Below are 26943 nucleotides of genomic sequence, written 5' to 3'. Positions count from 1 at the left end.
GGTGCTGGGGAGAAGTATCACTGGAGTGACACTCCCCTTTCTGTTCCAGTTTATCTTGTAAGGTGACATGGAAAGGCTTCAGGACCTTGGGAAAGAAGCGTACTCTCTGAGCTGCTCAGGGACATGAGGAAGACACTGAAGAGAAAAAGCTCTTATAATCTCATGAGTTTGACATTTCTTCAGTTTTTTCCGCCCCCTATTTTTTATTGATGCTTATTATGGTTTAGATGTGAATTGTCTTCCAAAACCTCACATGAGACAATGCACAAAGGAGAAATGATTGGATTGTGAGAATCTTAACCCAATCAGTGAGTTAACCTCCTCCTGCCCCCATAAGGATTAACTGAATGGTAACTGAGGTGGTAGAGTGTGCCTGGGGGAGGTAGGAATTAGGGGCATAGCTTTGGGGTATATTTTGTATCTGGCAGTAGAATCTCTGTATGTCTGTCTCCTGATCACCATGTAAGCTAAGCTGCTTCCCTCTGCCACACTCTTCTACCATGGTGTTCTGCCTTACCTCAAGCTCCTAGGAATGGAGCTGGCCTTCTAGGAACAAAGTCCTCTGAAACCATGAGCTCTCGAATTGTTCCTCCTCTATAATTGTTCTGGGTGGGTCCTTTTAGTCACAGCAGCAAAAAAAAAAAAAAAACTGACTAAAACAATGCATTATGATTATAAATCATAGTAGGATTTTTTATTATATATTCGTACATGCACACTTTATAATAATGTAATTTGGTCAATATAATTCCCCAGAACTTACCCTTTCCCACCTCTCTTTCCTGCTCCTGGTCTCTGTCCTCTAGCCCACTGATCTCCCTTTTATTTTCATGAGACCTAACTTTCCTTTTTTCCCTTTTTCCTCTCTAACTTCCACATATGAGAGAAAACATAGGACCCTTGACTTCCTGGGTTTGGCTTATTGTGCTTAACATAATGGTCTCTAGTTTCATCCATTTTCCTGCAATTAACATAATTTGATTCTTTTTAATGGCTTAATAAAATTCCATTGAACATATATACCACATATATATTTTTTCACCACACTGAAGGTTGAACCCAGGGGTGCTCTACCATTGAACTACAATCCCAGCCCTTTTTGTTTTTTTATTTTGAGACAGGGTCTCTTGAAGTACTGAGGTTAGTCTTGAATTTTCAGTCCTCTTGCCTCAGCCTCCCAAGTCTTTGGGATTACAGGCATGCATCACCATGCTGGGCCTATACACAACATTTCTTTATCTGTTCATACATTGACGTTTCCTAGTCTAGTTCTGTAATTTGGCTATTATGAATTGTGCTGCTATAAACACAGGTGTGAATGTATTATATAATATGCTGATTTTAATTCTTTAGGAGAAGTACCGAAGAGTGGTATATCTAGGTTATGTGGTATTTCTATTTCTAGATTTGAGGAACCTCCATACTGATATCCACAGTGGTTGTACAAATTTATAATCCCATCAGTAATATAAAAATGTTTCTTTTTCTCCATATCCTCTCCAGCATTTATTATTGTTTGTATTCTTTTTTAAAAATCTTACTTAAGACTTTTTTCTTTTAAATTGGAACATTATAGCTATACATACTAGTTGGGTTCATCTTGACACATTCATACACACTTGGAATTTGGAATTTGATTTCAGTTCACTTTCCCCCACTTTTCCTTTCTCTCCTCCTTCCCCAACCATTCTCCTTCTTCTACTCTCTGATCTTTCACTCATCTATTTATTTATTTTTAATTTTTTTGTAGCTATAGATGGACAGCATGCCTTTATTTTATTTGTCCATTTTTATGTGGGGCTAAGGATCAAACTCAGTGTTTCACATGTGCTAGGCAAGCGCTCTGCCACAGAGTTACAACACCAGCCCTCTTTATTTATTTTTATTAGTTCTTTCTACTTACACATAAAGGTGAAATTTCCTGTGGTGTATTTATATATGCATATAGCATGATTTAAAAAAAATTATTCCATATTTCCTCTCCCTTCTCATTATTGTTTGTATTCTTGCAGACTGCCATTCTGACTGTAGTGAGATGAAATCTCAGTGTATTTTTTATTTGCATTTCCCTAATTGCTTAATTATGTTGAACATTTTTTCATATATTTGTTGGCCATTTGTATTTCTTAATTTGAGAATTGTCTGTTTTGTTCATTTGCCCATTTTTTGATTGTGTTTTTTTTTTCAGTGTTAAAAGTTTCTGAGTTTTTAATATATTCCAGATAGTAATCTTCTGAATGAAGAATAGCTAGCAAAGATTCTCCCATTCTGAAGATTATCTCTTCACATTCATACTTGTTTCCTTTGCTGGATAGAAGCTTTTTAGTTTGATGTCATCCACTTGTTGATCCTTGGTATTATTTCCTGAGCTTTAGGAATCCTTTTGAGAAAGTCATTGCCTATGCTTATATGGAGTGTCAACCCTACATTTTGTTCTAGGAGCTGACAAGTTTCTGGCCTAATTCCTAGGTCTTTTGATCCTTTCTGAGTTGACTTCTCTGCAGGGTGAGAGATGGGGATCTAACCTTAATTTTCTACGTATGGATAACCAGTTTTCCCAGCTTTATTTGTTAAAAGGCTTTCTTTCCTCCATTGTATGTTTTTGGTATCTTTAGGGTTTGACATTTTTGGGCCCCTTCATCTCTGACTCCATCTTTTCCCTGCTTCTTCCTGGCCCAGATCCATGCTAAGAATACATTTACTGGTGTTACCAGAATGGCACCTTAGTACATGGCTTCCTTTGCTTCTTAGTTCATGGCTTCCTTTGCTTCCTTTTTTTTTCTTCCTCCAATCATAACCTTAAAACATAGCTTTTATATTGGTATTTCTGTTTCTTGTTTTGATTTATGTGGTTATCTGTGTCAAGGTCAGCCATATGGGTTGCAAAGCAAAGAATGTCTGGGTGCATGACCTAAATACATGAACACTGTTGCCAGAGTTAAAATGGAATGCATGCTACCTTTAAAATGACAGTCACTGGGAGAGAAGAGCTTATTGATGGAATTTAATTATAAGTGGACCTTCTAAATCATAGTGATGGGGTTTAATCATGCATGGAATGATACTTAGAACTGCAAATGCTGTATTTAAAATTTGAAAATCACCTGTGGCACTTATGGTGTAACTTGTCCATAAATAATTTCATTAATAAGCAGTTAGATATATTCTGGGAACAGGAGTATCTGCTGGGTCATTACCTTGCGTTGCCCTCAGCTGTCAGCCCGAGTTCTGCCCTCCCATTTGCAAGCAAGGATAGCTCAAACTTCTTTTTCTAGATTTTAAGACATGGTCCAGCTATTTATAGCATTCATTTGGATTCAACTATAATAGTAGTTCTGAACTCAATCAGTGAGAATTATAGTGCGTCTCCCCACCCCCCTCCCCTAGGCTCCTGCTCAATTTTTTTTTCTGGGCACCATTCCAGTCCCATGGAGTCAGAATCTCTAGGAGACTAGTGATCTGTATTTTTTGTTTTCCCCAGTGCTGGAGCTTGAACCCTGGGACTTGAACATGCTAGGCAAATGCTCTACCACTGATTATACTCCTCCTACCTCTAAAATTCTAATTGGTGTTGGGGATTGAACCAGGTATGCTTTATCATTGAGCTGCATCTCCAGCCCTTTCTATTTTCTATTTTGAGACAGAACCTCACTAAGTTGCTTAGTGCCTTGCTGAGGCTGGCCTTGAACCTACCATTTTCCTGCCTTAGCCTCCCCAGTAACTAGAATTAAAGATATGCAACCCTGCACCTGGTCCATATTGCTACATTTTCTTCAACTTAAAAATTTATATTTTTTCTTCTGATTTTCAAAGAAATATTTTCATGCACTGTGCCTATGGTGGCTGATAGATAAATTGGCCTTGAGTGGCAGAGGTGAAACCCAGACTCTACTTTTTTTTTTTTCCTTTGCTGACATGATATTTCTACTTGCATCAGAAGCTCTAAAACAAAAATCCTTCCTATCCTTTTTTTCCCTCTAGCATATGAAAAGATGATCAGCTCTTGTGTTCTTGTGTTCTTATCTCTGGGCGAGAGGGAGGAAGCTGGGATCTGGGACTGTGACAGCAAAAGAAGGGTTATTATCATACAAGGATGTGTAGCCTTTCCCACACACATGCCTGTGCCCCTTTAAGTGTGGTTTGAATTGCCAAGTTTAACATATGCTTTTTTTCCCCCCCTCATAGTAATGCGGGTAAGTGCCATGGTTTGCATATGGATCTTGCCCATTAAAACCAATGTTGGAAATTGATTGTCAGTGTGATGGTACTGGAAAGTGGGGCCATAGGAGATGATGAGGTCATGCTCCCATGGGAGCATTGTCCTCATGAACAGATTATTGTCTTTTTCCGGAGACTGGGTTAGTTCTCTAAGAGTGGATTGGTTGTTATAAGAACCAGTTACTACAGAGCTAACTTGGCACCTTGCACACTCTGCCATGATGTGATATAGCATGAGGTCCTCACTAGACACTGAGAAGATGCTGGTACCCTCCTCTTGGACTTCCTTGCTTCTAGAACCATGAGCTAAGATGAACCTTTTTATTTTATAAATTACCCAACTTCTGGTATTTTGTTATAGCAACTGAAAGAGGACTAAAACAAAGGCAAATCAAGCCTTTTCCACCTGAAGGAATTCCTTTTCTACCTGAAGGAATCTTTGTTTTGTCAAATGCCTAACTTGTTGAACAACTTGCTTTTGATGGGCAGGCTTCCCTACTCTTCCTCTTTTTGGGGAGGTTACTGGGTATTGAACCACTGAGTTCTATCCCTGGCCCCACTCCCTACGATTAATTAATTAATTAGTTAATTATGTAATTTTTGGTGGTACTGGGGAGTAAACCCAGGGATGTTGTATCACTAAGCTGCATTTGTCAGCCCTTTATATTATTCATTAATTTTTATTTTTAACTTTTTTGCAGCACTGAGGATCAAATCCAGGGCTTCACACATGCTAGGCAAGCATTCTACCACTATAGACCCAGTTTTTATTTTGAGATAGGATCTTACTTAGTTGCTCAGGCTAGACTTGAACTTGCGATCCTCCTGCCTCAGTCTCATGAGTCGCTAAGATTATAGGCAACATTAGATATGGTAGGATGTTGCAATAGAAGAAACTGGTGAGGCAGGTGGGTTGTTTTTTCTGGGCAAACCACAGATCTGCTATCTGCTCATTGAAGCAAAGTTAAACAGTTTCTTTTTCCTTTGCATCATTACAGAGAAACTTTTAAATGAGAGTTTAATCTCACTTAAAATTATAAAGCTTCAATGTGTTGATTGTAAAAACTTGTATGAAAATATCAGAAAAAGCCAGAAGAAGAAAATAACCACTCCAAATCCATGATCCAGAGATAATAGTTGTAAACATTTGGGCCTTAAGTTTACAGTCATATTTTCTGTCCAAATAGCAATTTGGTTTTTAGACAAAACTGTCTCCATGTGAAATGTACCATTTAATCTCTGTTCTTTTTCACATGAACATTCATTCTCATGTTGTGAAAAGCTGTCCAACAAAAAGATGTTCATAGTGGTGTGTTGTCTCATGTTAGTGAATAATCATTTGTTTATTCAGCCTTTTATTGTTGGACTGTATATTAGTTTTATAATTATTACAAGTAAAACTTCAATTTTTAAACTAAATTATGTGGACACATGCATAATTATTTCTTTAGGGTAAAGAAGGACCAAGATATCCAGGGGGCTCTGAATCTGGAGCTTTTTCGTGTGTATTTTCACAGAGCTCAGGGGAAGGTAGCACCAGGTTTCACTCACAGTGGTAGGTGTGTGAGTGCTTGGACTCCTGCCAGCTCTAGGTTTTACCACATGACTAAAATTCAAACTAAGGAAATCTGGTATGCATTAATTTGAAAGAAACCATGGCTGATTTCTTTGCATGGAGTATTTAATGTTTAACAGATTGCGCCATGTGCAATAATTACTGGTTTCTTTACAGTGCAACAGAAACCCTTTCATTAAATTTTTCATTCACCACTTTAAAGTCCTTAAATGGTTCCCAGGTTTTCAACTCTTACATTTTCTGCTGTGAAAAGTGTGTTTTTTTGAGAGCTTGTGTGTATTTGGGACAGAACTTTATAACAGGTTACTGTAACTCCATTTATAGATTGGTAAATAAATAAGAAAAGTTCCCACAGATTCTGTCTGTTGGATACTCTCAGTTGCAAGTGACAGATGATTTGGCTCAGATTGGCTGAGCAAAGTGGGAAACTCATTGGTTCATGAAACTGTAAATTCTGATATCTGCTGTCACTGACCTTGGACAATTCCTTGATCTTTCTAAGTCTCAGTTTTCTTAGTTGTAGACAGGAGTTTGAACTTGACCTAAGGTTCCTTTTACCTACTAAAGTTAAATATTTCTGTGTATATACTACAAATAATTACATCATGCTGTTAACCAAACTTACACATAGTGAAAGGAAGACTGTCCTTCCAAGATAAGAAAAAGAAAAAAATCTTTTTTACTGTTTGGAAATCAAACCCAGGGCCTCGCACATGCTAGCAACCGCTGTATCATTGACCTATATCCTCAGCTCAAGATAAGAAATTTTAGAAGAAATATAATTTTATGACACACTTGGATATAAGTAAACAAGGTCTTTCTAACCTGTAGAAGTCCTTAGGCAATTTGAACATAATTACTATTAACAGTGTAAGAACATCTTCAAAAGTACTTTAAAATATTTCTTTCTGTTGATTATACAATACTCAAATATATTTTCCTCATACTAATTTGCTTAACAAATCTTTATAAACAGTGGAGAAAGAAATTTCAATTCTGTTGCTCCTATTCACAATTATTATAGCTAATTCTAACTTAGCTAATTCTTGAGAGAATTGTTACTCTCCATGGCAGTAATAGGTTGTTGAGTCAAACCTGTGCCCAAAGGAGTAATTGAACACTCAAGTGTTTATACTTACGAAGAATTGTAGTCACCCTTTGGTTAACGACAGGATACATTCTGTGCCTGTGTTGAGCCATTTTGTTCTTGTGGGCACCTCATAGAATGCACTCACAAACTAAGATGGCCATGTAATTTTATGGGACCACTGTCATACATGTGGTCCTTCGATGACTGAAATGTGCTTGTGCTGCACATCACTGTGGGCATTAGGAAATCTTTCCTCACCAGGAACACTTCTTAATGTTCTGTGGCTGGTATAAGGAAATTCAGATTTTACACTTAGTCCTCTACACTGTGAAATCAAGAGGACAACAATTTTTCTCATGGCAGACTCTCTTAGTTCTTTACAATTGTTTCTGTGAGGCCAGGTACAGGGGCATCTACCGATATGTAATCCCAGCTACTTGGGAGGCTGAGGCAGGAGGATCATAAATTCAAAGCCAGGCTTAGCAATTTAGCAAGACCCTGTCTCAAAATAGAAATAAAAAGATCTGGAAATGTAGCTCAGAGGTCAAGCACCCCTGGGTTCAACCCCTAGAACCTGGGAGTAGGGGAAATATTAAAAAAAATTGTTTCTGGGGCTGGGGATATAACTCAGTTGGTAGAGTGCTTGCCTCACATGCACAAGAACCTGAGTTCAATCACCACCACACACACAAACAAACAAACAAACAAAAAAATTTTCCTGTGACTGGAGGAAAAGTTTTCTGGTTATCCCCTCACTCCCCACCCCTGTGTCTTTGCTTATTTCTTTATTGAGATTTACTGCAGGAAGTATAAATGTCTCTCAGAAACTATTCTAGTATTCTAAAAAGTCTTGAAGAAACAGGCTTTGTTTTAAAGCAATGTAATCAAAAGAGTATTCAAATATTGATGCCACAATTTTTGAAATGCAGATTCAATTTTACAGTTTTAACTACTACCAGATTGACAGTTTTCTTTTGGAGGAAGTTTTAGAGAAAAATAAATATAACAGGACCTATATACCTTTTTATTAACACTGAGCTACCACATGTGTTATCAGTAGTAGTAACAGCTCCTGTATCTGTTCCTGTTGGACAGAGAGGATTCTGGAGAAATAAACAGCTAAAGACTTTGATGCGAGATATATTACTCAGGATAGCCAAGTGCTATGACTTGGATAAGAGTTTTTAACATGTCCACATGTTAAAGTTTTCATCCCGAGGGTGGCCCAATAGGTAAGAACTGTTAGGAAGTGGAGCCTGGGGTGGGTGATCCTTAAATCATTGGGGGTATACCCTCAAAGGAGATTATAAGACCCTAGTATCTTCCCCATCTCTCCTGTTTGTTTCCTGGCTGATGAGGTGAGCGGATTTGTTCCACCTCATACTCCTACCATGATGTGCTGCTTTGCCACAGATTCAAAGCAATGAGGCCACCTGATCTTAGATTAGAATATCTGGAATCATGAGCCAAAACAAACCTTTTCTTTATATAAGTTAATTATTTCAGGTATTTTATTAGAGCAATAGAATAGCAAATTTATCTGACAGTAACAAATAACCTTGAAATCTCAGTGTCTTAAAACAACAAAGGTTTATATCAACACAAATCCATTGAGGTGCAACCGGGAGGTTCACTATGGCTTATCTTCTTTACTCTGAGACCCAGATAATGGAGCAATCATTAGCTTAAATTTTGTTGGTTATGGTAACAAAGACAGAGTCTTAACGGGTCTGAATCCAGCTGGAAGTGCTCTTGCCTACAAACGACACACATTCTTTCCATTCATATATCACTAGCCAGATTAGGAACGCCGCCCAGCTCAGTTATTAAATATCCAGGAGTTGCAGCCTGACCCCATGGGCCTGGAAGGAAGAGACCGGAAATATTGGCCAGCAGCACTAGTGATTAACACAATTTTCGCTTCTGATGATCAAATATTTGGCACATTCTTCTCTTGTAGGTGAGATACATTCTCCAAAGGAGACTACCCCAAGATCCCACCTGGTCACAGATTCTGGATGATGCCGATTTTAGGCTTTAAATTAAGGGATAATACAAAGTAATTTCTATGTCAACTCTGGATATGATTCCTCTTTATTTAGAGACTATAGAACAAAAAAGAAGAGTTATCTGCTTTTTATCCCTCACCCCCAGTGCAGGCTATATACTAATACAGCAAAACAAAGATTGGAAAATTTGATATACAAAGTATATTAGTCAGCTTTTGTCATTATGACAAACTACCTGAGAAAAGCAACATAAAAGTAAAAAAGATTTATTTGGGCTCAAAGTTTCAAAGGTTTTAGTCCATGGTCGGCTAGCTTCATTGCTATTGGCCTGTGTGATAAGGCAGAACACCTTGGTGGAGAGGGTGTGGTCTAGCAGCGCTACTCACCTCCTGGTGGCCAGAAAGCAAAGGAGAGGGAGAGTCCAGGACTCTCTTAGGTGTCTAGGACAAGATATTCCCTTCTAGGACATACCCCCAGTGACCTACTTACTCCAAGTAGGCCCCACCTCTTACAGTTTCTACCACCTCTCAGTAGTCCATTTAATTATGAATGCATCAATGGATTATTGTTGAAATCAGAACCCTCATGATCTGATCATCTCCCCAAAGCCCTATCTCTGAGCATTGCTGCATTGAAGACAAATCCTTCAACATATGAGTCTTTGAGGGACATTCCAGATCCAAACCATAATATACTGCCATTCAGAAAGTGGTGAATGGGAGATACCAAGCAGTCACTGGTCCTCATTCTAAAATGCTAAAGCAGTTTTGGAATCCATCCCTCTGTGTTCCTTTTTTTCTTTTGTAGGTAAAGAATGTTGCTTTGGGACCCCAAGTCTCTCTGGGAGGGCCTCCCAGTCCATTCTTTCTTCAGCCTTTAACTCCACTCTGGGAGGTCTGTCCTTTTCCAATAGCCTACTTGATCAAATCTGTTCAATAAAAATTAGGGAAGGTCATTATTTTGGACTCAGCTCTACACTGAGCCCTAACAGACCCAGCTAACAATCAAAATGGAATTACACAACACTTTGATATCACCAAGCTGAAACTAAGCAATTTTATATTGCTTTGTAAGATAGTCAAGATTAGAGAGATAACAAACAGCCCAATTTCTCAAATAGGCCAATTTTAATAGGCATAATAGTGAAGTTCCTCTGCCTTTGTCCTTACACAAAAGAAATAACCAGAAGTAACCTGATGTTAAACTGTTATTTTTCTATTGTTCTATCTCCCTGTCCCTGCCTTGCAAAAGGAAAGTAACTTTGAAGTGCACAATCAACTTTTTGTTCTTGCTTTTTTTGGCTTCTCTGTCTATAAATCCAAATTCATTTGCTCAGACCACTTAAACACTTATTATTTTGTTTTGGTATTAGGGATTGAACTCAGGGACACTTTACCACCAAGCTGCATCCCCACCACTTTCTGTGTTGTTGTTTTTATTTATTTATTTGTTTATTTTTGAGACAGGGTCTCCTTAAGTTGCCGAGGCTGGCCTTAAACTTGTGATCCTCCTGCCTTAGCCTCTTGAGTCTCTGGGATTATAGTCATGGGCTACTGCACCCAGCAGGGACACTTATTCTATTTTGTGAACAGTGTTGTTCAATTCTAGAATAGAAAATAAAATCAGGCTGGGGATAGAATGTGTGCTTAGTATGTCTAAGGCCCTTGGGTTTGATTCCCAAGGGGTGGGGAGATAGAAAATAAAACCAAATGGATGTAATTTTGTCTTTAGATGGCAAGTGAACCCCAAAGGTATGCTCTTCTTAGAGGCTAAGCAGCTTTCTCTCCTGCTTCCTAATTTAGAGTATCAGGGCTCTAGAGTTCTTTTGGGTCTTGAACAGTTCTCCCTGCATTTTTAGACTCTGGCTCAAGGTTTCCTTGGCAGGGCAAACTTTTCCAAAGGAAGTAGGTATCTTGTCTATTTGGTTCCCCGTTATTTCCACATGCCTATAGGGAAGCCATGGATTCTTTTCTAGGTATTCTCCTGGTATTTGCGGTATGCCTTTGTGTTTTTGCTTCCATGCCTTTCCTTGTTGACTTAATGGATGATACTTTGAACCAGTTTGGCTTTGTGGGGTGAGCTACACCTTTAGTTTCTCAAACTGAACTGAGAAGCCACAACCTTAACTGCCTTTTTACTTGGAGACACCTTAACCCTTTCAGAGGGTTTACAGTGGGTTTGAGAGCCGATTCTGGCCCTTCAGAATGAAAGTGTAAAAGCTGTGTTAAATGCTAATTGACTTTCACTCAAAGGCTTTCTCCATTTTTTTTTTTTGTTGTTGTTGTTGTTATTGTTTTATCTGTTGGGAAAGACAAGTAGCACTTTTTCCGACCCTGCAAGTCTGACTTGATGGATATTAGGCCTTTTGCTCTTTGTTTGTAAACCAGTCAGTTATTTCTGAGCTAATTCTCTCTCAACTTTTGAAATGCAGCCAATAGTGGCCAATAATAGCCACTAATATTTGACTTTCAAATTCTTTCATTGAATATGCTAATTCTTTAGGTACACTACCTGCCACTTAAGTTATCAAAGACAATTGTTTTACCAAATGTTACAGCAGTCTCCAAAATCTACCCCCCCACACACTCCTTGCTGCCTGACTTAAGCCGTGGCCACACTCCACTTCAAGTCTTCAAGTGTGAGAACAGAGAGGTTCTATTACACTGACAGATGACACCCAAATCTCAGTATTTTTTTTAAAAGGTTTATTTATTTCTGCTATCAAAGAACAGTATTATGACAGTGTAATTTAACAATCCAAATTGGCTTTATTTTAAATTTTAAAATCAGGTAACACTTCATTCCATAAAACAGAATCAGTTTTCCTATGAGCCAAGCACTCATCAAAAATAATTTGATCATTAATATCAGATTATTTATTTTGCTTACACAAAATAAGGACAAGGGAACTTCATTATTTCTCCAGTTGAGAATGGCTATTCTCCTTCCAATCCAGATTTCTCTTGGAGGACCAGATATGTCAGCTTGGTTTGATTGACTCCATGCTTGGTTTTTTTTTTTTCCCCTGGAATATTGTCTCTGTTGAAAAACTGGCTTCACAAAGAAGGTGGCAGCAGGAAAATTTCAGAATCCAAAGCTTAAAAATAAGTCTTGGGCAGTGTGGGGTTATTTTCTGTCTCTGGGGTGGGGGGACGTCCGGTGTCTGAGGCCTGGGGACAGAGGCAAAGTCCCTAGCCGCCCATCTAGGAGATGTCATTCTCAGTAGCGTCTGGTGTCCTGACCTGTTCTCGCTCAGGATGATGGTGGGTAAGGAGCAGCAAGTCACAGGGGGCTCCCTGACCCTCTGGGAGACAGAGCTTTCCCTGGGCAGACCCTGGAGCTGAAGGTCAGAGGCCAGGGGAGAATCAACGACTGTCCCCGCCTGTGGTCCCTGAGGTCCTGGGGCAGGGATGCAGGAGGCAGCCAGTGTCTCAAGATGTCTCCGTTCCCAGCCAGACAGGGCGCCTGGCTAAGTGAGGAGAAAGACGGTGTCCCTCCTCAGGGTTTGGCCCCTGCGCCTGGTCTCACTTCCTCCCCGGCACCACCTGGAAGGGGAGGAAGTGACACCCAGGGGAAGGCCAGGAAGTGAGGCCACCGTCACATTCAAGTTCAGGGTGCGGCAGCTCAGTCTGCCTCCCAACAGGCCCCATACTCGTCTCCCCTTCATCGGCCACATCCCTTCTGAGAGTCACACCCTGCCCTTTATAGGCACAAGGACCCAGAAGTTCCAGGGACACGTCCATGTTTAGGCCTCCAGATCTGGAAGTTCCTTGGGCGCACATCCATGTTTAGGCTGTAGCATCTGGAAGTTCCTCGGGCACATGTCCATGTTTAGGCCTTAGCATCCAGAAGTGCCTCAGGTGCACGTCCATGTTTAGGCTCTAGGATCCAGAAGTTCCTCAGGTGTCCATGTTTAGGCCCACGGATTTGGAGGTTCCTCAGGTGCACGTCCCTATTTAAGCCCCCGGATCCGGAAGTTCCTCGGGTGCACGTCCATGTTTAAGCCCCGGGTCCAGAAGTTCCTCAGGCATCCATGTTTAGTCTCTGGGATCCAGAACTGCCTCAGGCGTCCATGTTTAGGCCCCCAGATCCGGAAGTTCCTCAGGTGCACGTCCATCTTTGGGCTCTCAGATCCGGAAGTTCCTCAGTCCTCCATGTTTAGGCCCCCAGATCCGGAAGTTCCTCAGGGGCCATGTTTAGGGTCCATGTTTAGGCTCTAGAATCCCGGAAGTTCCTTTGGTGCACATCCATGTTGAGACTCTAGGATTCGGAAGTTCCTCAGGCGTCCATGTTTAGGCCCCTGGATCCGGAAGTTCCTCAGGTACACATCCATCTTTGGGCCCTCAGATCCGGAAGTGCCTCAGGTGTCCATGTTTAGGCTGTAGCATCCGGAAGTTCCTCAGGCGCATGTCCATGTTTAAGCCCCTGGATCCGGAAGTTCCTCAGGTGCACGTCCATGTTTAGGCCCCCAGATCCGGAAGTTCCTCAAGCATCCATGTTTAGGCTCTAAGATCCGGAAGTTCCTCAGTCCTCCATGTTTAGGCCATAGCTTGCGGAAGTTCCTCAGGCACACGATCATGTTTAAGCCCAGGATCTGTCCATGTTGTTTTAACCTGATCTCTTGGAGCCTAGTGCAGGAGCTTACTACAAAACAATGAGCTCCCGTAATTTTTGTTCAACTCTTGTTTCTGGAAGTCTTGTGAAGTTTCAATCTGGTTTCCTGCTGAATATTGTTGATGAATATTCAGGAAATTAAGCAAAGAAATGACATCTGGTTTAGGAAGGAAGAGTAAGGGGTGATTATCAGCATTCTGTGTCTAGAAACAGCATCCCTTCTGGCAAAAAGAACAGGCGCCTCTTATCTGTAGCTCAGCTGAATTGATCAAAGCCTCTGGATATCCTGGGGTTTGTAACAAGCATGAATCATGGATGGAAGAGCTCAGATGTTCTTCCTCCCCTTTCTCTTCTAATTAGGCAGATCATGATATCAGGAAGATAATAGAACTATACATGTAAATATGACAGTGACCTGAAAAAACATTATGATGTGAGTAGAAGAGCATTTATATTTTTCATGAAAGTAAGAAATGAACTTAGGTAACCAGGCATGATGATGCAAGCCCCTCAGAAGGCTGAGGCAGGAGGGTCACAAGTTCAAGGACATCCTCTGTAACCTAACAAGACTCTGGCTCAAAAGAAAAAGAAAAGAAAAACGACTGGAGATGGAGCTAAGTGGTAGAGCACTTGCTTGCCATGTGGGAGGCTCTAGGTTTAATCCCCAGTACTGGGGGTGAATGAATGAACATAAGTTAAGAAAAGCAGTTTCTTCCTTTCTTGCTTTCTTTTTTTCTTCATTTTCAGTGCTGGAGATTGAATCTAGGGCCTCACACATGATAGGCAAGTGCTCTATCACTGAGCACTAAGCTACATCCCTCATCCCCTAAAATTTGTGATTTCTGTTGCCACTTAAACTAACACAAGAATTCCAATCCTTGTTCCCTCTTACCTTAACTTAGACTGCTGATGTATATTGAATTGAATTTTTAAAATTCCACACCCCTCCCTACATTGCCAGTAGATGCTTTGAAATGGCTCAAAAATGATCAGGCGGTGAAGCAGGAAGAAGAAACCGGGTTCTAAGTAAGTTATAAAATGTTTAGATTTCCACTGCAGTATTTTTAAGAGTGAGTCCTCTTTTTAGTTGCTGTACTTAGCAAGAGGCAACCAAATAAAAGAGTATGTGAGGGCTCTTCCTCTTGGAGGAATACTGGGTTTCTGATGTAGAACTAGATTATTTATATAGGTTTTACATAGCTTGGTTTGTCTATACAGTGCTGAGATATCTTCTGTTTTACATTATTACTGGTTTTTTCTTTTTCTTTTTTAAATTTCTGCTTGTATGACAGTATAGAATTTCCCCCTCCTCTCCCCGGGATCTCTAGCTTCCACACTCACAGCCTGCTATTCCCTGTCCACATTAACAACTTGAACTCTCTGTCCACATTACTAACTTGGGGACCTTCTAGAGACTTTCTGGAGACTCATATAATCAACATCCAAGAATCGTCCTTCTTTCCTCCTTTTCCTCCTCCTTCCTCTCTCTCCCCTCCTTTTCTTTTTTTTTTTTTAGTCAAACCAAATGAAAAACACGCACATATACAAACATATACCTCGTCCAGGCATCTCTTGCATTTCTCATTAGTGGAAAATTGGGGGAATCTTTTCCAGTAGCGGAACAGATTTTGCTCATTGTTCTAACAGTTGCCTAATATCCCACAGTTTAGAAGTCATACATTTTATTGGTAATGACCATACCTTTTGTTTCGGGTTTGTTTTGTCTTTGGTAATTTGACAGCTCTTATACTTAATATTTGAACATCCTTACATTTAATTCCTGAAATGTTTTGTTGTTGTTGTTGTTGTTGTTGTTGTTGTTGTTTTAATATGGCCTAGGAAAGGGGGTTAGTTTGATTACAAAAATATGTGCACTTTTAATTTTAGTTAATATTGCCAGAATTTTTCCAAAATGGTTATCTTAGAAATATTGGAGAAAACCCTTCTCCCATTCTGTCCAAGTAGCAAGTGTCTTTCCTGCTCTGATAAGAATGGATTACAGCTGCAGTGCTGGGTGCATAGCCTAGGTACCTGTTAATATTCAATAGAACGTCTCCATTGTCCCTGCTGAGAAAGACTCTAGTTAACTTTTAATTGATTGATTAATTAATTAATTTTTAGTACCAGGGATTAAATCCAAGAGCGTTTAACCACTGAACCATATCCCCAGCCCTTTAAAAAATTTTTTGAGGCAGGATCTCAACAAGTTGCTTAGGGCCTCCCTAAGCTCCTGGGATCATAGGCACATACCACTGTGTCCAGCCTCTGGGTAGCCTTTATGATTGGGAGTGCTTGTGATTTTCTTTTGCATCTCTTAAAAAATTTACAGAAATTTTGTAGCAGGGAAGAAACTGGAGGCCATTCTAATGCAATGCATTCCCTTCATAGATAAGGAAATTAAGATCCAAAGAGGTGGAAGACATTCCAGTGAGCTGGTTCTGGCTGTTACTCCTGAAATGCAGTTGTTCTGAATTTCAAGACTTATAACATGATGCTGCTCCTATTCTGAGTCACATTGATGATGAATTTTAGAGAATGGAGCAACAAACTTCATCTGTGAGCTGAAATGACTAATGGGAATGTACTATTTCCAGTTTTCTATTATCTCCTACTAGGACAAGCAAGTTTCTTGACCTACCGTGAGCCATGCAGGATTTGCTTTAGAAACTTTTGAAAAGATATTAGGACATTTGTTAACCTGGTCCTGTCAGTGGAATTTGTTGCTCCTAATTTTTTAGGGACTTGGAATTTTGTTTCTCCATAATATTAGAGTTACTGCTCACCAAGGATGGTGCAGCTGGCTTGGATCATAACTAAAATAGCAACAGTGAGGCACAGGGGAGATTTTATTTGCAGGGATGGTTTCCCCTACATAATCTTCCTGAACCTGCTTGAATAGAGAGCTGGGAAACAGGGAAGCCTAGAAAAAAAGACCTTGTATAGGCCCTATTTCTTACCATGTGTTATGCACAATTTGGCAGTTGTAATGTGCACAATTTGACAAGGGCTCATATGGATAGATGTTCCCTAAGGTTGAAATGAAGGAAATTTTGAAAGAAGCCCGAGACTCACTGAGTCTTTAAATTCAGGTTCAATATCACAGTTCAGGTTTAGCTAATGGATTCTGTTGAGGGACATGAAAAGGGAGACTCCAACACTTGGATTCCCATTTGGGTTTGCTCTGTGTTCACTGCAGAGCATTGGACAGCATAGCACTAATTTTCCAGAATGTCTCTAACTAAAATCAGCCTATTCAGGCAGCTCAGCCCTTTCTCTTAACAGCAGTAAACATAATTGTGATGGAGATTCATTTACTCTCAGATAAACATCTCAAGTAGGTTAAGTTTTCATACATCTAGAGGCATGCCTTTCTGTTTCAATCTGGGCAGGAAATGTGGTTATATGTGAACCTGGCCGTCAGTGGCCAAGGTTTTTCTGGTTTAGTAGTTCCCACTCTGCAACTGGAATGACTGGGGAATTTTAAAAATATTCTTATGCCTGGGACCAATGGCTGAATTAAATTAGCATCTGTGGGAGAGGAGACCAGATATGGAATATTATAAGCTTTCCCAGGTGATTCGGACACATTTGGCTTAAGAATTTCTGGGCAGACTATTTGGAATGAAGAAAGCATCCCTGCCTAATGCAGAAAGAAATCAAATGTAACATAAGCTGTTCTTAGAATTCGGCCACTGGAGCTAGGGTTGTAGCTCAGTGGTAGAGTGCTCACTTTGCATGTGGAAGGCATTGGGTTCAGTCCTCAGCACCAGATAAAAATAATGGTATTGTGTCCATCTACAACTAAAGAAAAAATTAAAAAAAAAAGAATTCTGTCACCCTACAGATGATCTCTGCCCATCATCTCTCATAGTGTGCTTTCTCTCCCCCTTCTTCCTGTATATTGTGGAGTTACGTCTTTACAGGATGCAAAACATGAATCATTAAAAAGTGCTCTATGAAGGCACCATGTGGATTAAAAACCAATGTTCCCTCTCTTGATACACCCAGCAAAATCAGTTCCTCTTCTGAGATTGGAATACATCAATTTCTTTGGCTAAAATTCTAATAAAATAACATTTGAGAGCCCTGTGCAAAAAAAAAAAAAAAATCACTAAATATTGAAATAGCATTCAGTTTGGCGAGATACTCAAGCCCCAAGAAGCTCAACTGAAACTGTCTTAGGGAACTCCAGAATCCTATTTCTCATCTCACTTGATTCTAAAGCCTGCTCACTTAGTGGAGTGTGGGAAGTCGTGAATACCTCTGCAATTGTGAATTCCTCTTGATGCCCCTTTTTAGGCACATATAGTCAAATTCAAGAAAATCAAATGTTAAATGCATTCTCTTATTAAATATTCAAAAACTGAAAATTTTCTCATGTATAGGATTCAGCAGGACTCTTTCTCTTTGTCTTCTAGCATTCCCATGGTTCGGCATGGATATTGGTGGAACTCTGGTTAAGTTGGTCTACTTTGAACCAAAGGATATTACAGCCGAAGAGGAACAAGAGGAAGTGGAGAACCTGAAGAGCATCCGGAAGTATTTGACTTCTAATACTGCTTATGGGAAAACTGGGATCCGAGACGTCCACCTGGAACTGAAAAACCTGACCATGTGTGGGCGCAAAGGGAACCTGCACTTCATCCGCTTCCCCAGCTGTGCCATGCACAGGTTCATTCAGATGGGCAGCGAGAAGAACTTCTCCAGCCTCCACACCACTCTCTGTGCCACAGGAGGCGGGGCCTTCAAGTTTGAAGAGGACTTCAGAATGGTAGGTGGTGCTTGTCCTTGTTAAAATAACTAAGCTTGTCCAGTCGTGACATTTTGTGCCTAAGAACTAGACTGCTAACCTTGGAACTCGGACAAATTTACTTCATAATCTGTGCCTTCACCTCACAGAGTTGTTACAAGAAGGATTAAATGAGATAATATGTACCTGACAGTACATGCTTAATATATGTTAGTCATCATCTCTTCTGTTACTATTACTGTTGTATGGGAATTCTAAAGACAAGGTGATAGAAATTCCCCTCTGAAATACATATGTCAGAATTTTCCACAGACTCTTACTACATAATCATAATACCAGTGTTATAGATGTATAAACTGAAGCTCACAGGAAGGCTTTCTATAAGTCGTAGTAAAATTATTATTTTTTCTGCCTATTTGTTTTATAAATGTCTTTTTTTTTTTTTAGTTGTAGATGGACACAATACTTTTATTTTATTTATTTATCTTTATGTGGTACTGAGGATCGAACCCAAGGCCTCATGCGTGCTAGGAAAGCACTCTACCACTGAGCTACAACCCCAGCCCAATATAAGTGTCTTTTGTTGTTGTTGTTGTTGTTGTTATATGAATGTTATTCAGAAGTTTTGCTCACAAATAAAAGTGAAATCTTTATATTTTTCTATAATTATGAGAATTATATTATTGTTTATATTATATAAGCATTATATAATATATAAAGTTGCTATTAAAAAAAGTTGCTATATTAATATTGTTTATAGGTTAATTCCTTCATTAATGAATATTATTCAAGACTTATAGTTCTGCGTCATAGGAATGATGCTGTCGTATCCCAACAGGCAGTACGTACCTCCTCTGCACCTGTCATTTAAATTTGACAGATGTGGCTAAAAGTAAGCTATAGACAAGAAACATGGAGTCCAGAGTTTTTATTTATTTAGTAATTCCTTAACATCCACATTTCCAATTTCCCCTTCTTGTCAAGTCAATGGTCGCTGTATTGTTTAGCCTCATCTCACAGAGTAAAGTGAGAACAAAGTTCAATAGTAGATGTGGAGATATATTGGAAAATAAAGGGAACTAGATAAACAAAATGGATTGAACAAAAAGAAAGGCTTAGTTAATCTTATCATATTGAAAAATCAGTGAGGGAAGTTGTAGAATACATTTTCTCAAAACCTGTAGTGCAAACCACCATATTTTGTCATGGAACTAATATAATCTAGTCTTGCTATAAAGTCTGTCATTAGTGAATCCTGAAGACATTATTCATAGTATTTAATAAGGCTAAAAATGAAAATTTTATTTGTATCTTCAAAAGTAACACTTTTACTTCTTATCCAGCAGTAATGTTCAATACCACTGCTTACTTAAATGACCTATGAAATCTTTCCCTCTTAAGGGGCTTAACGACTAAACAGTTTGAAAACTTAAAAGGTTATAAGGTCCATTGACATGAGAACTAAATTTGAGTCCATAATGGAAAAAGCATTGAGTCCATAATGGAAAAAGTCCTGCTTCTGCATTTAATCAGCTGGGTGACTTGGGTGAGATGTGTCCTACCTGTGGGTCTCAGTTTCAACATCTGTAAAAAGGCAGTAAGGTAAAGAGGGGAGGGAGGGTTTCTAGAATGTCAGAATTAAAAGGGACCTCTGGAGAGAAGGAAGTATAGCATTCTTGTTAAGTGACCTGGAGATGAGAGAGACTTATGTGGATGAGGAAACTAAAGCTTAATGGGCATTTAAGGGGCTCTAGTAGAGTTGTGCCTTCTAGGTGACATCTGGGGCTTTGGCTCCATTCTGATTCAGAAGTGGGTGGAAGTGCTATGAGCTCCTAGGTTGCTCAAGGACACGCCATCTTCCCTCTCCATAAGAAAGCCTCAAGTGAACCAAAGTGACCTGGTAGACTTATGCAACCTCTATCAATGCCTCCCTCCCTCCTTGAGGGTAATGTATGTCCTGGGAGAAAGTTGCTCAATACATATTGGCTGTGAACAGATGTGTTTCTCAAGGTTCTTAGCTGAAAAAGGTCACATCCTCCTTCAGGGAAGCTTTTGGAGCCAAATGAATAGTCTGGAGCAGGGAGCAAATCTGGAGTATTTGCTAAATAGCATGGCCAGGCTGGGAATACACCTAAAAGAAAATTCCATGGGCTGCCTTCTGTTTCCACACTCAGTCAGTCCTGGCTAAATGAAGACAGAATTGAAAGACAGATGTCTTCCCGTAGCCTGTTTGACAATGCACTAAGTGATGTGCCCAGATTCTTCCAAAGTTTATGAGGACAAATAGATTTTACCATCCTCTTTCCTAAGCATTCACTCATTCAACAAGTAACTTATCGTGCTTCTTCTACATGCCAAGTGCTATTCTGAGAAAAACAAAACCCCTGCCAGCTCCTCTCAAACTTATATTCTGGTGGAGTAAGGAGTCAATAATTAAACAGACGAATATAGAATATATCAAATGGTAGTAAGTACTATGAAGGGAGAAATAAGGCAGAAGGATATGGAGTCCTGTGAAGACATAACAGAAATATGAAGAAGTAATAGAGCAAGCCAGGCAGATATCTAGGGAACAGCATTTTGAGCAGATAGAGAAATGAGTGCTAAGGTACTTAGTTGTCATATTCACCTTCTTTCCAGGATGGAAAACCGAAGATGCTTATTTTTAAATTTTTTATTTTCTTGCAGTGTCAACAATGGAAGCCAGGCCTTCTTGAATGCTAAGCAAGTGCTCTACTACTGAGCCACATCCCCAGTGTAAACATACTCGCTAAGTTGGACAGGATCAATATATACTTCTGTATATATTAAACAATTTGACAAATAATAAGGCAGTGCATACGCATACCTGTAAAGTCCTGTTGTACAAAATCATTGTTTGGTGTATAATAAAATTTTGCAGATAGGAATTTTAAAAATTCATCTGAGTAATTAGAGCTAAATAAAAGATGTTTAGCAAGACTGGGGATATAGTATGTTTATCTACAATGCACAGAGGCTGGGTTCAATCCGTAGTATCCTAGTTCAGCAGACTAATGGTTTAGCAATTGTCAGGTATGATTACTATATCCTTGTTGTTGATAGTAAGTATATTTAAATCCTTAGGTAATGTAATTATTCTTCATATAATTTAAATGTATAAAAAAGAGTCCTGTGTTGGATATTTTAAACTGGACAAAGCTGCATTTGGTTCTTCCTTTTCTTTCCTTTATTAGCTTCCTTTTTTTTAACATTTAAAAAGAGTTTCTTTCTTTTTTTTAACATTTTAAAATCACTGTCACAAGCAAACTTCTAACTGGCTAAAATTAGTTTTCAAAAGTAATGATTTACCAAAATTGAACACAATAGAAAAACTTAATCTAACTTCAAATGGTCTAAAACATTTGATAATCCAATGAGGAATCCTACTATTTTAAAAAACGGTCCTCCAGGTAGGGAATTCTGCATGGTTGTGGACCGAACATTGTATATTTCGGTTAATTTTGTGTTTATTCCCACTGTCTGTCTCTATAGGTTTTGTTTTTTAAAAAACCTAGAAGACTATTTTATTTACCAATTCTAACATTTTTATCTACCATCATACTTCCTAATCTCAACAAGATTATTCTCAAGAAAAAAAAGTGTGAGGGATACAGTGGGGCACCTCTGCAATCCTAGCTACTCAGGAGGCCCAGGGAGGAGGATTCTGTTCCTGGCCAGCCTCAGCAATTTAGCAAGACCCTGTCTCAAAGTAAAAAGGGCTGTGATGTGGTCAGTGGTATAGTGATTATCTTGCATTTGTGAGGCTCTGGATTCAATCCACAGTAACACACACACACACACACACACACACACCCAGCAAAGTATTTGTAGAAAAAATTCATCCCTTCTGCCCACGTAGCTCTTTATTACAATAGATAATTGTGAGTTTTGTTCAGTCCATGGCTAACATTAATGAGAAGTTGGAAAAAACTTAAGCAAAATAAGATCTACCCTTTGAATAAATAAGATTAACAATTTTATTTAGTTGATGTAAATTTAATATAGAGGAAAGGATTTTCCGATTGCTCTCATCACGTTTTTCAATTTTTAAAACATTAAATTTTGTTGGAGGGGCAGACTGGGGATCGAACACAGGGGCACTTTGCCACCCATCTACATCTCCAGCCCTTTTTATCTTTTATTTTGAGACAGGGTCTCACTGAGTTACTGAGACTGGCCTGAACTCGTGATCCTCCTGTCTCCTACCTCCTGCCTACTGCCTCCGCTTCCCTAGTCATTGGGATTATAGGCAAGTGTCACAACGCTTGGCACATGTTTTTCAATTTTAAAAACGTTCTTATGCCAGAAACTATGAGGGAAAAGTTGGTAATGGTGCAGAAATCATCAGGAGAAAGTAGACTAATTGTGGATATGTGGAATCTTAAATAGACCATTCAAGCACATTTATACTTGGTTCCCATTACTAATCCAGGGACTGATTTGTGATATTGCAAGAGGTTATACCATAAGGTTTGGTAGACGTTCACCATTGCCTCCTGGCTTGACCACCCACAGATGCCCCTTTCATGCTTGAGATTGGGAAGAAAAGTCACCTTGAGGTTTTGTTATATTTCTCCCTTGCTGTTTGAAATTCATCTCTCTATCTCTATCTCTCAGGTCTCTGTTGGGTCTTCTTTGTGAAAAGGAAACCTAAGTTTTTTTTTTTTAATTCAGAATCAACTATTTTCTTTATGTACAGATAGTTCTTGGTTTAGTAAGATAACCTTTTCTGCCACTTCCAGTGTGATTTATGGAGCCAATGTCAGCCAAAACACCTTGGGAATTGTAATGTAGCATCCAGCTTTGTTTTTTACTCATTTCTGAAACACAATTTGGTCATTCAGTTCTCTACTACAGGTGAATGATAAAACAGATTTGGATACATCCAAACTTTTCTCAGGAAGTAGTTATGAAACCTCTTTTGATCAGATTTATTTATTTGTGTATTTAATTATTTAGTTAGTTTTGACATACGGAGTTAAAGCACTAAGTAGTTCCTCTTATAAATATATCCTCATCAAGCCTGTGTTAGCATCAGTGTTTTTTTCTAATATTAACATATAGGAAATTCTTGAATGCTCTCTTCAGAAAAGTCTTCAGGTTGGAAATGGTGCTTCCAAAAGCATTTCAACTTGAGATTAGAAGAGCTGAGTTATTTTACTTCTCATATGTATAGTAATTATAATTCATGTATGTAGTACTTTACATTTTCCAAAGCAGCTTCACACAACCATCTCATTTGATTCTTAAAAACAGCCCTGTGCATTAACTAGGACAGATGCTATCAGGAAGAGTATGTAATTTGGTTAAACATCTGTACCTGGGTTGGTAAAGGACTCAGTCTCGGCTCTTCAGCCAAATATGGTACTCCTCCTCCTATCTCACTCGTTCTCAAATTGTGGTCCCAACACCAATAGCATCAGTATCACCTAGAATGTGGCTAGAAATGCAATTAGAAATTCTAGGGGAGTGGCCCAGCAACCTGTGTTTTAACAAACCGTCTAGTGATTCTGTTGCATGTTAAGTTTGAGAGCCTGCTGTAACTAACTATACAATGTTAGTTTCTAATCATAGTTTGAAGGTGTTTTGTACCTTATCTCTTCCTCTTGTTAGCTTTGGGATCCTAAGTAGGTCACTTAACCTGCTGGACCCCAGTGACATATTTCATCTGAATAATAGGTAATAAGAGTCTCTTCCTTCATAAAGTCCTCCAGATGGGATCTATACACTTCTCAATTAGCTTCTGTTCCTTACATAGAATTTGAGTCTTAGGGCAGGTTTGCTGTTTTTAAGTTTGTGGATAGTAATTTAAATTTAACTTACAAATTTGGGCATTCACAGAACTCTCTAAAAGAGCTAAGAGTTACAAGCAGTGGGGAGCTGGAGCCTGCTCCTGCTGGCTTAAAAGAAACAAAACCCCTGCCAGCCCCTCTCAAACTTATATACTGGTGGACATCTCTTCTGTACTCTGTGTTTGTGACAGCAAGTTAGAAGCTTGAAATTGGCCATGGTGAGGGTGATTACACCACAGAAATTAGTAATTGCTACAAACCAAGGCTTTTTTCCCCAGGAAGCTGGTTGTTAACATAAATCAGCAAATCTTGGTTACAGGGTTATGTTCAAATTAGTAGAAGCTTTACCTACATGTTTACTGGATCTGATATTTCAGATTTGTCATCAGTTAAGTCCCATTATAAAGATAAACATTGGAATATATACAGTTATGACCTCTTAAGATCATTTTGTTCAATAGTAGACCACATATATGAAAGTGGTCCCATGGATTTTATCATTTAGGGATGTTGTAGCTATATTAGTTTATATAATTTTATGATGTTTGCTCATGATGAAATCACCTAACAAGGTATTTCTTAGAATGCATACTCCTCATTAAGCTATGCATCACTTGTATTAGTAAGTATTTTGTTACCATTACAAAATACCTAAGACAGCCTAACTTTATAAAGAAAAGAGGTAGACTGCAGTTTTGGAGGCTGAAAGTCAAACAGCAAAACACAGGTTCTGGAGACCACCACCTGATGAATGGAGAGGGTCATATTTCGAAAGAGGAGAGAAACTCAAGGGTCAGGTTTAGTCTTTTATAACAACTTGCTCTGATGAGAACTCACCCCAGGAGACTAAGTATCCCCTCCTTAGGATAGCACCCTAAGACCTCTCACTAGGCCACACCTCTATTTTTTTAGCACCCACCTGTTAAAGGGTCCATCAACTCCTACATCACCACACTGGAGACCATGCTCCCAACACATAGATCCCTGGGGAACAAACAACATCCAAGCCATAGCAACTGTATATAAAATTGGTGATATGGACTAAAAGCAGTGTGTTTTGTTGGTCTGCAATAGGAAAACAAAACTATAAAATTTACCACCAACATTTAAATATTAAAAGGTTTCACATAAAATCTGGATTTCTGGTTCTTGCAAAATAGGGTCATCTGGCAGCACTGGGGCCCATTACCACATAGCAACAATGAGCTGGAAGTGAATTGTAAATACATGCAGATCGTTTTGGTGACACAGTTCCCATTACTCAGTTACTTCCATGTAGACCAGGGCTTCGCTCATTCTTTTTTTTTTTTTTTTTTTTTTTTTTTTNCTTACTATCAACAACAAGGATATAGTAATCATACCTGACAATTGCTAAACCATTAGTCTGCTGAACTAGGATACTACGGATTGAACCCAGAGGCACTTAACCACATTCCCAGCACTTTTTATGTTTTGAGACAGGGTCTCACTAAGTTTCCTAGGGCCTAGCTAAATTGCTGAGGCTGCCTTTGAACTTTCCATCCTCCTGTCTCAGCTTCCTGAGTCACTGGGATTACAGAGGTGTGCCACCATGCTCAGCTTCTATTTTCTTACTTCCTCCTTTAGGTATTTGAGTTTGTGATTCCTAATATAAAGAAAACTGCCTAGAAAGAGTGTTTCTTGGGGCCGGGGTTGTGGCTCAGCGGTAGAGCACTCGCCTCTCACATGTGAGACCCTGGGTTTGATCCTCAGCACCACAGAAAAAAACAAAATAAAGATATTGTGCCCATGTATAACTAAAAAAATATTTTTTTAAAAAAGAGTGTTTCTCCTTAGATGAAATCTTAAGTGCCTGTTTTAAGCCTTCCACAAAATTAATTCAGGTTTACCAACAAACTGCAAAGTCTGATTAATTCCCACCTGGTTTTGAATTTCAGATGGCCTATTTGAAAAGTAAAGTAGCAATTTGACTCATTACCTGAAGCTGGGAGCCCATCTTTTTTCCTATAGTTCTCTAAGAAAGTGACTAATATCTCTGTTTCCTATTAGTCAAACAGGGCTGTGTGACCTCAGGCTCCAGAATATATCCATCCCTCAGTAAAATGTATAGAAGAGATGTTTGCTACTAGCACTTTATTTGAAAATGATTTTGAGGGGAAAGGTGAGATAATAAAGTTTCCTTTCAGATTGACATTGTATATGCTTAGATTATTTGCCTTGACAGGCTTTTCTTTTTCTGCCCGATGTAGTTTCAAACTGTCCAGCTGGATGGACTCTGTCTGTGTTCATGATGTTGGTTCTGGGCTTGGCTGTCAATATTGTTGATGAACCTCTGATTAATTTTTAAGCAGGTTAGCCTGTGGTCCCCAGACTGACTGATGAAATAGCTACTTTCCAGCTTGGAGTGATCCATGAGGTGATAACTTTCCCTGATCCATTTAATATATGCTTATTAAGCAATGATTAGGGGCAGGCCTTTGAGCCAAGTGCTGAGGAATCTAAAAAAACAGCCAGATTGTGACCAATGTTGTAAATACAATGGAAGGCTGCGGACTTGAGGAAAATAGAGGAGATATTATTTACCCTGTTGTGTCCCACTATACTCTTTCAGGGCTCCAGATAATTCTATACCAATAGAAATGCCCTCTTAATATATCTGTAATTATATGCATCTCATTCGAATATTTGACTTGATAAAAAAATGAAATGTTTGGAACCATTTATGAGCTATATTGACTTTATCACCAGTGGTCATTTAGAATCTTTATTTCCATGTATCAAGGATACTTTCAGGGTCTGGGGGTGTAGCTCAGTGATAGAGTATTTGACTAGCATACACGAAGTTCTGGGTTTAATCTCTAGCACTGCAGGAAAAAGAAAAAAAAAAAAAACAG

At 39.1% G+C, this 26943-nt stretch overlaps 1 protein-coding gene across 5 annotated transcripts in view; it reads left to right on the top strand.

Annotated features, from left to right (window-relative positions):
* The window catches only part of Pank1 (pantothenate kinase 1), a 63371-nt gene that overhangs the window by 17272 nt on the left and 19156 nt on the right, over positions 1 to 26943 (top strand). For all 5 annotated transcript variants that reach the window (XM_048801733.1, XM_015500109.2, XM_048801735.1 and 2 more), the window contains exon 2: positions 17926 to 18278. In XM_048801733.1, the coding sequence (XP_048657690.1) occupies positions 17926 to 18278 (353 nt within the window). The remainder of the gene's footprint in view (positions 1 to 17925; positions 18279 to 26943) is intronic.

The sequence above is a fragment of the Marmota marmota genome, unplaced genomic scaffold, assembly GCF_001458135.2.
Source record: "Marmota marmota marmota unplaced genomic scaffold, marMar, whole genome shotgun sequence".
NCBI classification, from domain to species: domain Eukaryota; kingdom Metazoa; phylum Chordata; class Mammalia; order Rodentia; family Sciuridae; genus Marmota; species Marmota marmota.
This window is presented reverse-complemented; position numbering and strand designations above follow the sequence as displayed.